General features: G+C 42.1%; 1 protein-coding gene across 3 annotated transcripts in view; it reads right to left on the bottom strand.

The window, feature by feature from the left end:
• Positions 1 to 379: 379 nt before the first annotated feature.
• Positions 380 to 17,321, bottom strand: part of DGUOK (deoxyguanosine kinase) — a 32,693-nt gene continuing 15,751 nt past the window's right edge. For 2 of the 3 annotated variants that reach the window (XM_081156813.1, XM_081156811.1), the window contains 5 exons: positions 11,759 to 11,946; positions 7,712 to 7,859; positions 2,113 to 2,228; positions 1,081 to 1,180; positions 380 to 626 (listed from right to left, as the gene is read on the bottom strand). In XM_081156813.1, coding sequence (XP_081012939.1) covers positions 600 to 626; positions 1,081 to 1,180; positions 2,113 to 2,228; positions 7,712 to 7,859; positions 11,759 to 11,907 — 540 coding nt within the window. In that variant the 5' untranslated portion in view covers positions 11,908 to 11,946 and the 3' untranslated portion in view covers positions 380 to 599. The remainder of the gene's footprint in view (positions 627 to 1,080; positions 1,181 to 2,112; positions 2,229 to 7,711; positions 7,860 to 11,758; positions 11,947 to 17,321) is intronic. The other variant, XM_081156812.1, reaches the window with a different exon arrangement.

Genomic DNA, 17,321 nt, shown 5'->3' with positions numbered 1-17,321 from the left:
TGAGCTTTTGGACTCCTGATCTGTTCTTTCCCCACCTCCCTTTTTCCCTTTTGTCCAAGATCTAAATCTCTACCCCATCCCCCACACCAAGAGTGCCGGATAGAAAGAGATAGAGGAGCTTCCTGGAGTTTGGGCTCCACATCCTGGTTCTGGGGGCTCATGCTTGAGTACCCACCCACTCCTGAGCCACTTACTTCCCTTCTTCATGCCCATGGGAGGGTCTGGGTAGGGTCCTGGAAGCAATTCTGTCCTGTCATGTCCAGTTGGTGAAGCATTCAATACGAAGAAAAGCTAAGACTTTTCCCAGGTGAAAATGGCTATTTTAGAGGGGAGTTCAGAGCAGGCCAGTAGATAGATGCTAAAATAAATGAACGGAATTAGCAAAATAAGCAAAACTTAAATAAACTTTATTTTAGAAGACTTTGAGATATAAAAGAAGACCATGGCAAAGTCTAAGGTAACAGAAACCGCACAGTGTAGTGTCAGGGCACTCTAGGAGCAAAAGGAGACAGGTGTAGGGATGGAAAGGTGGTTGACTCGGTGTTTTCTAGCTTCAGAGTCAGAGAGCCCAGATCACAGCCAGGACATCCTGGTATTGGTTACAAACTATTTACAAAGGTGTATATCTGTGGGAAAGAGAAAACCCAAAAGTTAAATTTCACATTTTCAGTAGACTATACAACAGTCCATCCACAATGCATAGGTGGCCAAGGCCATGCATGTCTCTTGTGAAGAAGGGAGAACAGGTATAGAGGAAATGTGACCTGCCCAGGGCCACATGGCATCAAGTGGCAGAGCCAGAAATAGAATCCAGAAGTCTCAGTTCCCTAGTTCTAGAACACCTTAGAGGAGGAAGTTAGTTGGGAAGTATGTATTACAAGTCAATTATTTAACAATTATTAGCCCAAAATACTTTAGCATATTGAGATTATATCTGTAACTTGTACAAGGTTCCACAGGCTTTGGAATGTGAAATGCAATTTGAAGCATAAAGCACAAAACCCATTATATTGAGGTCTGAAGCAAAGATAAAAGTGCAATAAAGGAAAACCACTAGAAAGCAGTTCAGGTCCTTCCCACCTTTTTCATGAGTTCTTTTTGTTTGGTTACTTCTTCAGAAAAATCATCATTAACATCCAACACCAGCACTGGAACGTTCAATAGAGACTCAAAGTGGAGCCTATAAGGAGCATGAACATTTAGAAAACAGAAAAAGAAAACTGAGCCACGCTTCACATACGCACTAAGTCTTAATAATTCAGAGAACAGATCTAAAGTCACATGGTTTCTCAATGAAATGGCATGTAAACAGTTTTAAAAAAGAATTCATGAGGGGCTCAGTGAAAAATGTGAAGCAATTAAGCGAAATCTACCAACCCACCCACCCACCCACCCACCAACCCACCCACCCACCGAAACTTCGGGCACAGACAACAGTATGGAGACTCCCAGAGGGAGGCAGGGCCGGGGGTAGGAGGGGGCACGGGAGGGGTAAATGGCGATGGAAGGGGACTTGCCTTGGGTGGTGAACACACAGTACAATATACAGATGACGTATTTTAGAATTCTACACCTGAAACCTATATAATTATAGTAACCAATGTCACCCCAATAAATTCAGTAAAGAAGTAATAAATAAATAAATGAACAAACCAATTCATATATTTTAAATTGTGACCAGATGCAACAAAATTCTGTCACCTAAAGAAATATCATTTAGCCCTGGCTGGGTGGCTCAGCTGGTTGGAGCACTGTCCTGTATACCAAAAGGTTGTGGGCTTGATTCCTGGTCAGGGCACACGTCTGCATTGCAGGGTTCGATCGCTGGTCAGGTCGGGGTGCACAGGAGAGGCAAGTGATTGATGTTTCTCTCTCACAACAGTGTTTCTCTTTCTCTCTCTCCCTTCCTCTCTAAAACCAATAAACATACCCTGTAATCTGTAATATACAGATTACACCCAATATTAAATTTCTGAGTTGGATAATGCCTGACATTTCCAACCATTTCCAGTACATTCTGAACCGTCTCATGGAACTGCATGTTGAACGTGCTGTGTTTTAAGGGCTGGCTGTAGAGGCACGCCTCTGTCTGCTGCTTTCTCCTCCGCTTACTTCGTGGTCTTGTGAACAAGCCAGGCTTCGTGTTGATCATGAAGCTGCTCGAGATACGCCAGCTCAATTCCTCTCTCTTCTTCCCTGCCCCTCCGGTGTAGTCTTTCCAAACAAACCTAAAAGACAATCCCCAGGCCCTGCTGAGCTCATTTGTTTTCTTGGCTGTTACCAGGCAGGCTTAGGGGCCTCTCAGACCCGCTCATGATGTCTGTCCTGGCACTGTAAGCCAAGACCTCACTTCTGCAGTCTTGTTCTCTTACTCAATCACAGGATAAGGGACATCATCATCCACCCAGGAATCTGGAATTCTCTTTTTTTTCTTCCTCCCAACCACATCTAGGAAATCACTGAATGCTCTTTAACGTCTCTCTAGTTCATTTTCTCCTGGCTTCTCTCTCACCTCGGCCCTGGCCAGGTCCTTACCATCTCTCACCTGGACTACAGCAAGAGCCTTCTGCGCTCTGCCTCCTGGAGATGGTGAAATGTATGACAAGGCCCTGGGCCTTAAAGTCAGAAAGTCCAGGATTAAATTCCTATCTCCACCATGCACTAGCAGTGTAATCTCTGTGGGCTTCCATGTCCTCACCCTCCACTCACCCACAGGTGACTGAAGATTCACCCAGGTAAGGCACGTCAAGTTCCTGGTCAAAGCTGATCTTTCCTCCCAGTCTGTCTGCTCAGTCTGCCCTTCCATAGGACTCCAGTGGCCTTACCCTCTTTGCCTAAAATACTTCACAGTCTCCTTATTGCCTACCTGGGGTCAAGGAAGTATGAGTAGCATCACATTTACAAAAGGGTAAGTAACTGGAAACATCTCTTTCAAATCACAGCAAACACTCACTACAGCAGAATGTACTGAGTCAAAGCACAGGTCAAAGATAAAGAAGTAAAAAAAGTGATGTTTGGAACTACCTCTCCTTCCCTCCCTGCTTCCAGAGTGCATATTTCCATTCCGCTTTCACATGGTAGAAAAGTGTGAAGCACAATGGCTCAGAGCATGTCACCTCCTTTACCTGTCACAAAGTCACTCCGAGTCTGGCCCACCCCTCCTCTGTCTCCATTCTCAGCTTCCTTAGCTCTTCTCCTGGACTCACTGCTTTAGCCAGATTTGACCTCCTGCCTGCAGTGCAGACCATGCTCTCTCACACCTCCAAATTTTTGCTCCAAATGTCTGCTTTGCCTAAACTGCCTTCCTTCCTCTCTGCCTGGCAAACAATTCATTATTCAATGTCATCTGTCCTGGAAGAAGAGGTAGATTAACCCACTGACTCGGGACTTCCCTTTTCCAAACACTTAAAAAACTATTTCCAAATGTAAACTTTACCCCCAAATGTACTGCACCATATTCCCAAAGATGCAGTCTTTGCTGTTTCCCTTTTGTCCTACTGTTTCTCTAACGAGACAAAGTCGTAGACACAGATTTCATTTATGATCTTATGTTCAACTGTGCAAACTGATTAACAGAGACAGATCTAACATGTTAATACTTTTAGAACTTATACCTCTGGCCTCTCCCTCTCCCCTGAATTAATAATTGTCCCAAACTCAGATGTAAGTCCTTATACTAGGAATTCTATAATGTAGTTAGATAATAAGTAAGACAAATTATGCAAAACAGTGACTCAAGTGCTAAACTGTGAGGCCTGGGTTTACGTGCAGCAGTCAGATAAGGGAGCAAGCAGTTGGGCTCCAACAGTCCGACAGGTGTTTCCTGGAAGGAGCAGGAGCTTCCCCTTTATCTCTGGTACCAGCTCACTGAGCACTGCTCTGGGAGCCAGGTGTTGTGCTAGGCCCTTGGCAAACGCAGCCCACCAGTGGCATTTCGGCTATATCGGGTGACAGAGGGAGGTCTGCACAAGGTGCAAGGGTACAGCGACTGGGGGGAGACCAGAAGGCAGGCCAGAGTTCATCTTGTTCAGGGCTGAGCCCTGGGCCTGGCAGAGTAGGAGGTCAGTAAGTATTTGCTGCATGTGTTCATTTAATGTTTTAATATCTGACTTAGTCTCTTTCTATCCGTTTACCTTTTCTCCCACTTTATCTTTTTCATTTCTACTTTCCTTCACTCTGAACCTGCCTTTTTCCTTCTTTCTTTCTACCTTTTTGCCCCTACATCCCCACCCTACAGCTGATGGTTTCAAGACATTTCCCCCCCAAAAACACTAACCCCCCCCACATTTCCCTTTATTCCCCTCCCTCCCTATCACACAGCTTTACACCCCTGACTTCCAGCTACCCAGTTCTCCACCCCACTGACAACCAACCAATGGGACTAACTTTTTGTATACTTTTAGAAATATTTTATACACATTCTTAACCTCATCTTTTTTTAAACATATATATAAAAGTTGTCCTACTATATATTCTGTTCACTTGGGTCATTTCCATTAATTTGCTCTTACAAACAATGCTACCTTGCACATGAGACACTTTGCCCATGTGAGAGCATATTTATGGAGTAATTTCCAAGGAGCACAATTAATAGGTAAAAAGGCATGTGTACTTGCTAGTATATACTGTCAAACTGACTCCTTAGAGGCTAACCACTTTAAATGCCCACCAGCAAGGTAAGCTTCAGGATTTCCAAACACAGAAAAGCTACATAAGTATCCTCTCTGAGAGAAAAATATTATCAGATTAATAAAAATGCATATTTTTAAAAATGTGACTTTATGTTTTCAATTATACACAAGGGGAGATCAATTTTTATAAAAGTTATATTTATTCATTCATTGCTGGCAGGCAAACATTGATGCTAAGGTCTCTCCTATTAAAAAAGCTAACAGTCCCCTTTTTACTATTAATTTGCTTAACAGAGCAAACTTTTCTTCCCTGTGGAAGTCTAGGTAAACTCCTATTTTAAGCACTTGGCATAATTCTTGCTTTACTGACATGGTTACAAAAATTCTTTTAAAAAAATCCTGTGCAAACAGTGCTTCAGTCTGGTCCCTCTTCACCTCAGTCCCCATGGAGAGGACACACCTGAATGTAGACAGGAAAGGTAGTGTACATGCAAATGGTAAGGGAGGGACCCTTCTGCCCATCTGCCTCACTTTCCCTCACCCCTCAGGAAAAGCTGCTGCTCAGACTGCTTGGAGGCAAAGATGGGAACTGGATGGTGACTGCTAGTGGGCCAGGCCACTGTGCTTCTCAAACCCAGGTGCCATCTGTTCCCAGGCATTTCCACACACTGTCTCCACGCTGTGAAAGGTGCCAGGCAGGGCCTAGCTCTTTGAGGCACACTGGTTGGCAGCACACTCTCTTCCTGAATCCATGGGGTTGGGTGGGGAAACTGAGGCCCAGCCATTTCTCTTCTAATGTTTTTTATTGTTGGCTTGATTGCTTTTGAGGGGAGAAGGTGGAAAGAAGCAAAGGAACTACTTAGGTCCATCTCACATGCTCTGAACTCAGTATTTACCAGGGCTCTGCATTGGAGTAGTGATCACTTGCGCAGCTTTGTACATAGATGTTTTAACCTCTGTTCTGCGCTTCTCTTGGATATAGTTACCTCTTAATCTCACAGAAGAGGTCAGCGTGATTTCGGGAAAAGGCTATCCGGATTCCTGGGTCCCTGGCACTAATCACATCAAATCAGCACCAAAATCCCCATCCATTTTCAAAACAAACTCAACTATTTTTCTTTTTCTACCATTAGGCCAAAATAATCCTTCAACTCCCCTCATTCTTCCCCAGCTGAAACACCTCATTAGTCTCTCCAAAAAGATGTATCAGCCACAGCAGGATCATAATAATAACCACCACCACCGTCCTCATCATTGCCTCTTCTCACAAAGTCATCTGGATGCACAAAGAAGTGAGTAAGCCTTTGTTGCTTTCCTTGCTGGGTCCCAGTTCAATCTCAACTCCCCAGAAACAAAACCTCTGCAGTAGCCAAGGGCCCTGGTTCACTCTCAGGAATGAGTCCACCCGCTGACTTGTTACCAACACTGTCTTCATGACACTGAGTTGATTATGTGGAAGTTGTTTCTCTTGGAAGAAGTTAGGTCAGCATTCTCACTCCTTCTAATGCTTAGCTCCCCAACTCACTGCTTCTTGTAGCCAGCCACCTTATGACTCCTACAAGAAACCCGTCACCTCTGCAAACTCCAACCATAGTCTTCACTCAGTCCCAAGGTCCACAGCCTCTCACTCCTCCTTGGCCCAGGACATGAGCCCTCATGGTACCAGGACTTTCCTCTCACCCTGAACCCTACACTTAGCTACTGTAAGCTATCTTCTTTGACACAGGTCTTCTTTCCCCTAATCACTTGACAACCCCCCTCATATATCACCACCTTCATAATATGCCTCTTCTGCTAACGATCCCAGGCAATGAGGACTATCTGAAGGAGGTCATATAAAGGTGACCCAGCCAGTCAACTTGCAATAAATGCATCTAACTTCAGCTTGTTTCTTTTTACCGAAGGTTCTCAGCCCTGGGTCTCACTGCATCTCTACCTCAGTTTCACTTTAAACCTTAGCTCCTATTCATTTCTGTGGAATCTTTATTTCCTTCTACGATCTAGCTTCTGCCTCACAATCTCCAGAAACTCCTGACACAAAGACCCCAGCATTTAGTCCCATCACACTCCTGGCCTCGTTTCTGGCTGTGACTTCCCAAGGTAAGGCCCTTCTTTCCCGTCCTCTCCTCGCTGGCTCCAGTGAGGCTATGTGATGGGCGGGGCTCTCCCACCTGTTTTTGGGCCCTACTCAGCTCTCAGGCTTCCTCCTGTCCACCAGGCTCGGTCTTGTTTCTAAAAAGCAAGGCCTCTAGCCTGAAGAGAGTTTTCCCTCCTGATTATGTGGTCTATCTGGAACTTGACTATACATTACATATATGTCTCAAAGGCTGACAGCAACACATCTCTCAAAAATACCTCCTGCCTGACTCAGAATCCCACTCCAGAAGAGCCCTCAGAGATCGCTAGTCTGAATCACTGCATTTAGCAGACAAGAACCCTCCAAGGAAAGGTTTCCAGGGGCTGTCCACGGTCACTGCCAGTCAGCAAAGGCCAAGGACCACTGCTGTCTTGAGAGACTTTGGTGCTCCCTCTATGATGTCACCCTATTCTATGCTAGGCTGGCTCCATGGTCCAAGTCAGTCATGGAAAGCAACTTCTGTAGTCCATCCTGCCTCATACTAGTGATACCCTCAAGGTTCAAAAAGGGGCTATAAATCAGGGCAGTACCAGGATGAGGTGAGGAAATCCTCCTGTTTGTCCCCACAACCCATTCAGGAAACGGTCAAGACCACCACAGAGGGAGGGAAAAGCTGAGGCAATTGGCTATAGGTTACCTGGTCAGAGGGTTCAGCCTGTAAACCCTGGGTGATAAAGATAATGCCCAATTTTCTCTACGTTTTTGCTACATCAAGAGGGACCCTTTCTATGCAGCCAATTACTTTAGCCCTCTGTTGCAGAAAGTCTGTGGGAAACGGGGTGCTCGATGCTAGAATGCGAGAGTATTTACCTACTGCTCTCTGTGCTCCAGATAATACCCACAGTCTAATTTCTCCAACCAGGAAATAAATCAGGGACTCGGGGAACATCTCCTCTTAAGTTTAATATGGTCCTAAAGTCAAAGGCTGTGGGTTCTGTATTACCTGTGGAGTAGCCTGAAGGTAGATGAAGCCGTGTATTGGAAGCCGGCTAGAAAACTCCTGCAGGAGAAAAGAATGCCAGTCCTGATAGATATGCCACTCCAAATCACTGAGGGAGCCATTTTCAAACAGATTCTTTGCAAAGATATACCTGGTTGGAAAAGTAAGTGGGGTGGGGGGAGGAAAGAAGAATGGGAAATGGAATGGGCAAAAGAGAGAAAGAAGCAGAAAAATCAACAACCAACATACTCCATGTCTGTTCAAACCACTTAACCCTTTTAGCTCCTTATCAATTTTGAAGAAATCTGAATTTTTAACCTATATCCCCCTCCTTGCTCAATACTAAGATGGAAAATAGCATCTAGACTTTAGAGGCCCAAATCACAGCTTTCCAGATGGGTGAATCCACTGGCAGAAAGGGGGCCCTGGAAGAGCGTATTTATCATTGGTTGCTAACAATTTCTCCTGCTGGAAACCAGTCAGAACATACAGCAAATGGTACATGCACACTCCAACTTTTGAGATTTCCTTATTCTTACCGTAGCAGGCACCCAAACAAAATCCAATCTAGCATAAAGCACCCACCACATTTCATTTAAAGACTGAGGGCTTCAGAGTGTCCAGGCCGCTGAGCCAGACTGCTGTTTAGCTGAGAAGTGGAGAAGGGACCGGATTTCAGTGGCATCACCTATGGAGCAGGAAATGTATTTCCTACTCACTGCAGGATTACCAAGAAAGCAGACTTTCCTCCAAAGCACACACGAGCTCTTATTTACTTGCTTCATCTGCTGCTGAGCCTCTAATCTAGATATAAGAAAGCTAAATCTAAAAATCAACCAGTGTTGCCCCTTGCTTACTTCCACAAATAAAGGAGCATCTGGTAAATAGGAAATCAAAGCTGGCCAGAAACCATGGCTTCAGAAGGGTCAATTCTGCTTTCAAACTTCAGGCTTTTTTTTTTTTTTTTTTTTTTATATATCTTTATTGGTTTCAGAGAGAGGAAAGGAGAGGGAGAGAGAGAGAAACATCAATGATGAGAGAGTCATTGATCGGCTCCCTCCTGCACACCCCTGACTGGGGATCGAGCCCGCAACCAGGGCATATGCCCTGACCAGGAATCGAACCCTGATCGCCTGGATCCCAGGTCGATGCTCAACCGCTGAGCCATGGCCGGCCGGGCAACTTCATGCATCTTGATACAAAACATAATTTACATGCTAAACAATGAATTGCAGTTTCTAAGGCAACACTCAGCAACTGACCACTTCTGAGAAAATGAAATTCAGAATCCTTGGGTACGAATGGCTCAGGGAAGTATGCGCTGCACGGTTGTATGTTGTGATTAGAGAATGGGTTGCAGAATCACATTCTTGAGTATGATCCTAGCTCCAAAAATTCACTAGCTATGTCACCGTGGGCACATCATCAAACTCTCTCAGCTTGTTTCTTTCCCTGTTTAAAGAGTGAACAGTAGAACCTAACTCACAGAGTTGTGTGAGGCTTGTACATAATACTCATAAGTACTTAGAGGAGTAAATGGCACAGTATTCAAGGCACGTAGTTGTCATTATACTACTCCTTTGCTAGGCTATGAAGAAACCAATTTGAGAGCTCCAGTGGTCAACACTCCTAGCTGAATTTTAGCTACAGCTGAGCTAAAAGTAAAAAGATGTGACTTCTGCACTGGCTGGTGTGGTCAGTGGTTAGAGCGTTGGCCTGCACACGGAAGGTCTCGGGTTCGATTCCCAGTCAAGGGCACATACCTGGGTTGCAGGTTCAATCCCTGGCCCTGGTTGGGGCATGTGCAAGAGGCAACCAATCAATGTGTCTCTGTTACATCTCTCTCCCCCATCCTTCCCTTTTATACTCTCTGAAAATCAAGGGGAAAAAATATCCTTGGCTGAGGATTACAAAACAAACAAACAGAGGCGACTTCTTTAACTCAATTTCTGAAAAATGTTTTCAGTGTCTTCACAGGTAACATGGAAATTAGGATTTTAAAAAGAGAAATTAAGTATCTGTTATTAAGCCCTACAAAAGGGGCCCTTGCCTCCTGAGGATGAGCACTTCTTTATGCCTCCAAAGCTGGTGGTGATGGGGAATGCTGAGAGTAGAAGGGCGTGGTGCTGAGCGAGGGTGCTGCTGCAGTCGGAATGCAGGGGCTGAAAGAATCAACTTAAGGGCCTAGCCGGCAGGGTCCTGCTCTAAATCCACATGCTATTGTTTCTTTTAACTCAAGTGGAAAAGATTTAGATTTCTTCCTCCCTATCATCCACTCACCCAAACAACCTGTGTTCCTTCTTTGGAATACACGTAACACACGAGCACATGTGCAGTCTCAGGGTTCCTTGTTAGACCGAGGTCGTGGTGAAGGCAGGGACTGGGCCTGTTTTGCTTCCTGTTGCAGCCCCCAGGCCTGGCCTGGTGTCTGAACACAGGCGGCACTCAATGTATCTGTGCTGAGTGAACGCACATGAATAAATTTTTAAGAGTGGAAAGGCTCTAAATTACCATCAGGATTAGAATGTGTAATTGGTTATCCTTTCCATCTCAAAAATGCTCCCTCAGAAGAAAACATCTAAGATGTGGTGGCTGCCTACAGTGCAATTAATTCTCATATCTTCCAAGTAAATGATAAGATCTTGTAGCTTCTAAACAAACTATTTCTATTTCTGAGGGGTCTCTCACATGCCTACCTCACTATAGGGCTGGAGATAAAAAGACTGGTGGTGAGTACACTTCCAAGCAGCGCAGGTGATTCTATGTAATTCATCTTCCTAGTCCAGTAGGCATGGCTCAGGAGAGGGGACAGGAAAATAGGAAACAGTACACCCAACAGGTGAAAAAGAACAAAATCTAGAGCCCAACCATTTGTAATTCACAAATTTAATTTTATAAAGAGTAGGCTCTCTTGGGGTACATATAACCCACAGGGTTTGTTTTACACATCATGCGGCATGATTTTAGGTAATACTGTAACTGATTAGTACATGACATTTATTTTTCCCTCTAGGAGGCTTCATGGGAGCCCTAAAAAATAAAACTACTCTGTCTAACTTGGAATTAAATGGGTAACCAACTTAGTGTCTTCAGAAGTGAATGGACAATGAAAATGCAGTTGTTTTCCATTTTGGTCACTCAAAGGGGCTTAAGATAGACCATCATACTTTAAACCACCATCTCACAGTGACAGAGGTCATTCATGGCCTTCAGATCAAAACAAAACAGCAGTATCCAGATCAATGCACCCCCACTTGTCTCCAAATGGTTTAAGTCACAGCCTGGTCTCATGGCACAGCCAGAAATTCTGGAGCCTAGGTGGACTAGCTCCTCTGGAACCGATGAGCTGAATTCCCAAGCCAGCTGCTAGCCTTCATTAAAAGCAACTCCACATCTCACTCCCTCAGATGGCCGGGGCAATGGCCTTCCTGTGACTTGACATAGGCAGTGGACGTCCATTACAGACTTGCACCACCAATAAGCCCTGTCACATAGCAAGGGTTCAAAGGATAAATCTGAGACAGAAGCCAATTTCACAGATGAGCTATTTCTTCTTAGAAAGCCTTTCTTGGAGAATAAAAAAGGATGAATCTCTCTCTCGTATCATTTTAAAAACACACATTTTTTATTCTGTCTGCTTTCTTCTTCAAGGTAATAACCAACCACTGAGCCACCTGGTTTCCTAGAACACACACTGCTTCTTAAGTGTCTGTTCTGTGCCTGTTAGCATGTAATGTTTCTATCAGGTATCTACCAGCTTGCCTCTGTGCCAGAAAAGAACAAGAAAACATAATCAGTGGCAATGTGGAAAATTAAGTGCATTTAGTTTATGAAAAATACAATTTTCTTTCTTGACATATAGAGTTGAAGTTTTATAAAGAAACAGCCCTGTGGAACTGTGAGTCTCAACAAATCTGTACAGTGTTGTCTTTAAAAAGATAAATTTTTTTTAAAGTACAATGTTCAATGAATGACCAGACTAGTGTAGGGGTCTGAGCAAAAGGAGAAAACACGCAGCACTGAGCGTGAGACTTCTGACTGGGGTCTTACCTGTCACTGTACACAGACCTCTCAAAGATCTGTACCACTTTCTTGGCTTGGAAGACTTTCTCGGTGGGGGGCTCCAGCTGCATTTTCAGGCGGCTCATAAAAGAAAACGTCTGGAATGTGTAGGACCATCGTGATGGCTCCTGGTACATCAAATCCAGCAAGTTTCCAAGATTTGGGGTATTGTAGGCCTAGAGGGAAATTACAAAAAAAAAAAAAAAAAAAAAAAAGGAGAATTTCCTAGAAGACATATTTACCTCATGATGTTTACTTTCTCCCCACCCCCTGCAGGTTTAATAATCAATTAGAGAAGCATTACAAAGGTTTCCTTTAGTCAATGCTACATAATCAAGGAAGAGGCTTGCCTACTTTATTAGACAAGAATCTGAGAGGGAGATGACATGCCACCTTCAACATACCGGAGAAGAGCTGAGGAAGGACCACACATGGAATTAGAACATTACTTAATGATTGATGGATTGCTGCAGTCTGTCTGAGGGGGAGTTTAACAATCAACAACCATCTACAACCCTACTTGGAAACAATGTTGTCCATTGTAACACTATGTTGCCTTCCTTTTGAGGGCCATTTGTGGCTATTTCTTTATAAAACTTCAACTCACAAGGGAAAGCAACTGATTACTTGACAATCCCACCAACCAAATGGAAGGGCTACCATTTTTTAACATATAATACCCTCCTCCTTTCTACAGACTTTATGAAAGACATCTGAAGACCCCTTACTCAGCATGTGCAGGTAGGAGCATGTGTGGGACACTCAGGAGCCCTGGATTCTTTCCTGGGCTCTGCCACTGACTCAGGGCAAAAGTGAGTTTGTGCAGGCACTTTGGATTCGCATTCACTCAGTCACCATTAACTGAGGCCTATGTGAATGAGGCATTACATGAGCTAGGTGCTGAAAGGGGTACAGGAAACATTAACTAAGAGTAATGTCTATGTTCATTGTGCTATGTTATCTCATTTAATTTTCAGAACAGCTTCATGAGGTAGGTACTACTGTTATGCCCATTTTCCTGAAGAGAAAATGCACTCTGAAAGGTTAAGTAACTTCTTTATCCCAGGTCTCATGGTGAGTAAGTGCTGAACGAGGGTGCAAACCTGGCTTCCTCTCACTTCTTCATTCTAGTATCTCTCCACATAGGGGAGGGGTCCCAGGCAAGACATGGTTCCCAGGCTCAAGGAGCTCATGATGCAAAAGGAAAGGGGGTGACAAGGATATAAAGACCAAGAATATAAGCAGAATATGTGAGGAAGGGTTGATTACTTATGGTGGAAGGAATCCGAGGAAATTTCTGGAAAAAAGTGGCATTAAGCTACATGGAATGATATGTGGAATTTTCACAGATGGAAATGGGGATTAAGAAGAAAGCATTTCAGGTAGGGACAGAGATATAGGAGGGGGGAAAAGGTCAGATAACCACAAGTGGTCCAGTACGGCTAAATATCATCCCTACATTCCAAAAAAGGGTCCCAACCCTTTGGAAGGTTTCAGCAAGAGCAATAGAGGTAGAGCAGAGTGAATCGCAAAATGACTTCCCTCTTTCCAATCCGCCAAACCACAAACACACCAGCCTCATAAGCGGTCCCTGGCTAAGAGCTGGAGGTAGAAGCAGGGGGACAAATCCAAATCAACTGGAGTCTCTGATGTCACTAGACTGTTGTGTGCCACAGTTCTGAGATGGCATGAAGCCCACTGAATGAGTGGGGTGCTGTGCTGACAGGTGTACTAGGTTGACTGGGTGGGGGCTATTCTACCAGCAGGCTTGGGCCACCAAAGGGAGACTCGTGTCAGAACAAAAAACTGCACAGGGGCCTATACAATTTCTGAAGAACCATCTCAGCTACAGAACAAATGCAAACAACATTTCCAACATATAAACAAATGGAGGAATAATCATTGGATATAAAAATATTCAGCAATTCAAAAGGAGAGGATCAATCTGTGTGCTCAAGACAAGCAGCCTTTTAGGAGACAGCTGTTGCCAGGAACAGGAAAAAACAGAAGAATCTCATTGAGATTCAAGAGATTGCCACATTGATAAAAACAGGCTGTCATAAAAAAAGGAGCAATATGAAAAGAACATTCTTCGTCTTAGAGGAGAAAAATACAATTTCCAAAACAAACACCCAATGAAGACAGTAACTAGTAGACTGCAAACTGCAGACTGCAGCAAACCTGATGACTGAATATCATATGAGTATCAGCTCAAGAAATTCTCCCTAAAGAGGGAGAAAAAAGCAGAAAATTATGAAAAATGAAAAGACATATATGCAGGTGAGAAAGACATCCAGTATATATTGTAGTATTGTGGTAGGGTTAGTTTTTCTTTTTCTTTCTTTACTCTGGAAAGATGCATCAAGATGTAACACCACCTGTACTATACCTCACAGCAATTAATTAAATTTAGACTCATTCGAAGTTTTGAACAGGGGCTAAAATGATCTAGAACTTCACAGTACTGGTAGCTTAGACAAAGCTACCCAATCAAGGAAACAACTTTTCTTCTTGTGTGACAAGAGTTCAATACAGAGAAATGAAATACAACCCCCAATAAAAAGAGAGATGAGCAGAGGAAGACACTCCTCAAAGACTGCACATCAAATTTTACATCACTGAGAATCACTGTCTAATAGAAACACTTTGTGTCTCTAGGTATTTAAGAACAGAAATAAAGCTTAAAATCATGGTACAGCTAGGAGTTATATTCAGAGGTAACTGACCAGATGAAAAAACCTAGTCAGTTAACTTGAAAATTTTCTTTAAAAAATTAAAGAAAATTTCTGAGACACAAGATTTTCCACCAGAGAAGTTCACTGAGTACCAGAAAAAAATTTTTATATATATTTATATATACAGCTTACACACACACACACCTGGACCTGGCAAAATGTCAACAATTCATAAAAATAAACAAAACTGTAACAAGGAGGAAAAACACAAATCTCAATCTCTCTCTCTCTCACACACACGGATCAGAATCACATAACACTTACCTACAACAGAAACTACTTTTTACATTCCAGAGCAAAAGAAAGGCCTCTTTTATTTTTAGACAAGCAATCACTCAAAAATTATTCCACCCACATACCTTTTCTGAAAAAAATATTTCTCTGAAATATATTTCAACCAATTAAAACATTAATCAAAATAAAGATTTAAGAAATGGGCGGATGTGGTAATGAGATAACAATGGTCAATGATCAACCACTAGAACAGAGTTAAGTATAAAATAACTATTGTTAATGTGGTGGTAAAGTTTAATGCCAATTTCTATTGTTAAAAGAGAAATTTCACAATGTAAACACATTCTGGAGCTCTAAAATTTCAGCTGACTTCAATTTGGCTGGGGGGTGGAGTCTGGAGAAAATGGTAATAAAAAGAGTAGTAGAGTTGTGTGTTTTTTCTTTTCCTTCACAGAGAATCCATTGACATTGATAGGTAGGCTTAAACATGTGTATTTTTCAAATTTAAATGTTTATGATGGACTAAAAACTGTAAATTTGCCATATGAATGAAGGGGAGAGAAATGAAAGACAACTTCAAATATAGCAAAAAGAAAAAAATGGAGATGGAAGCAAAAAATAAGGTGGCAAGAATAAATTAAACATAATCATAATAAAAGAGAAAAATTTCCAGGAAAGGCAAACTCTAAGATTGGGTAAAAACTAAAAATCCTGTTCATAAAAGAAACGCCTAAAACAAGATGACAAATTGGTTGAAGACAAAGGGACAGAAAAACCCGCCAAGTAGATGTAAATTTAAAAAAAGCACGTGTGGCAAAACTGTATTAAGAAAAAAGCATTAAATGCTGGAAGAGGTTTTTTTCTTTTTAATAATAATAAACCAATAATGAGTCCACAAAGAAGTAATGAACCTTTTTACATGGAATAATAAAGCATTGAAATACATAAATATAGAAAAAAGTCAAAAATATAAGAAGAAATGGACAAAACACAATAAAAGCATAAAGCTTTAAATAACATATTTCTCTACAATTTAATATAAAAAGTAGAATTTAATATAACAAGAACTTAGGGAATAAAACTAGAAATAATTTTTTTCACATACGTGAAACCAGGATATATCTTACAATGTTCACTAAATTAAACTTAACAGATATTATAATTATTCCATAGAAGTTATTAAATTCACTGTGTCCTATGATCAATGGCATTTTAGAATTTACAAAATATGCCACATCGAACTCCATAACTTACAGATAATACATATTCTTCTTACAAGTCCAGGGCACATTTACCAAAACTGATCATATATAAAAACTAATCATATGTAAACCATGAAGAAAACCTCAGTAAGTTCCCTCAGTTAGAAACTATATAAGCCACACTGTCTAATCATAACAAAATTAGAGAGACACATTGATTGGTTGCCTCCTGCACAAACCCCGACCCAGGCCGGGGATCGAGCCTGCAACTGAGGTACATGCCCTTGGTTGAAATCGAACCCAGGACCCTTCAGTCCGAGGGCCAATGCTCTAACCACTGAGCCAAACTGGCTAGGGCTCAATTCATTTTCATAACTCTGATGGTAAAATCTGTCAAAAACTGTACACAAAATAGTAATGCCAATTAAACTTACAAATATACACGCAAAATTCCACACAACATATTAGTAAATTAATGGAACAACAGTACACCATGATCAAGAGCTCATTCTAGAAATGTAAGATGGCACCATTATCAAATCTATGACTAAGAGATTTATTTTTATTTTTATTTATTTATTAATATATCTTTATTGATTTCAGAGAGAGGAAGGGAGAGGGAGAGAGAGAGACAGAAACATCAATGATGAGAGAGTCACTGATTGGCTGCAGCCCGCAACCCCGGGCATGTGCCCTGACCGGGAATCGAAACCCAATCGCCTGGATCCTAGGTCGACGCTTTAACCACTGAGCCAAGCCCGGCTGGGCGACTAAGAGATTTAAAAAGAGAAACCCCATGGTTATCTTACTAGATGTTAAAAAGGCTTTTGATGAAAGTGCATTATCTGATTCTATTGCAATGAATAACAATATTAGAACGTAACAATGATACAGAATATGTAGTTGCATTAAAGCCAGAACAAGATAAGGGTGACTACCACCACGGCTATTATTTAACATTGTTCTGGAACTTCTACCCAATGAAAAAAAACAAGAAAATACAAATGAGATATGGATATTGGAAAACTCTCACAAATGATTAGTAATTAGAGAAGAGGTAAGCAAATAAGGCAAAAAATAAAATAAAATAAGAATTAAGTTACACAACACAAATACAACAATTGACTGCTTTCCTTTAAAATAACACTAATCAGTTCTGTTCCACTGGTCTGTGTGTCTGTTTTTCTGCCAATACCACGCTGTTTTGATTACTGTTGCTCTGTAGTGTAATTTGAAGTCAGGTAGTGGGATACCTCTGGCTTTGTTCTTTTTTCTCAGGATTGCTTTGGCTATGTGGGGTCTTTTGTGGTTCTATACAAATCTGATGACTTTTTCTTCTATTTCTTTAAAAAATGTCATTAGGATTCTGATGGAGATTGC

The sequence above is a fragment of the Miniopterus schreibersii genome (assembly GCF_964146895.1).
Source record: "Miniopterus schreibersii genome assembly, chromosome: 13".
Classification (NCBI taxonomy): domain Eukaryota; kingdom Metazoa; phylum Chordata; class Mammalia; order Chiroptera; family Miniopteridae; genus Miniopterus; species Miniopterus schreibersii.
The sequence above is the reverse complement of the archived record's forward strand: the minus strand, read 5'-3'. Positions and strand labels throughout refer to the sequence as shown.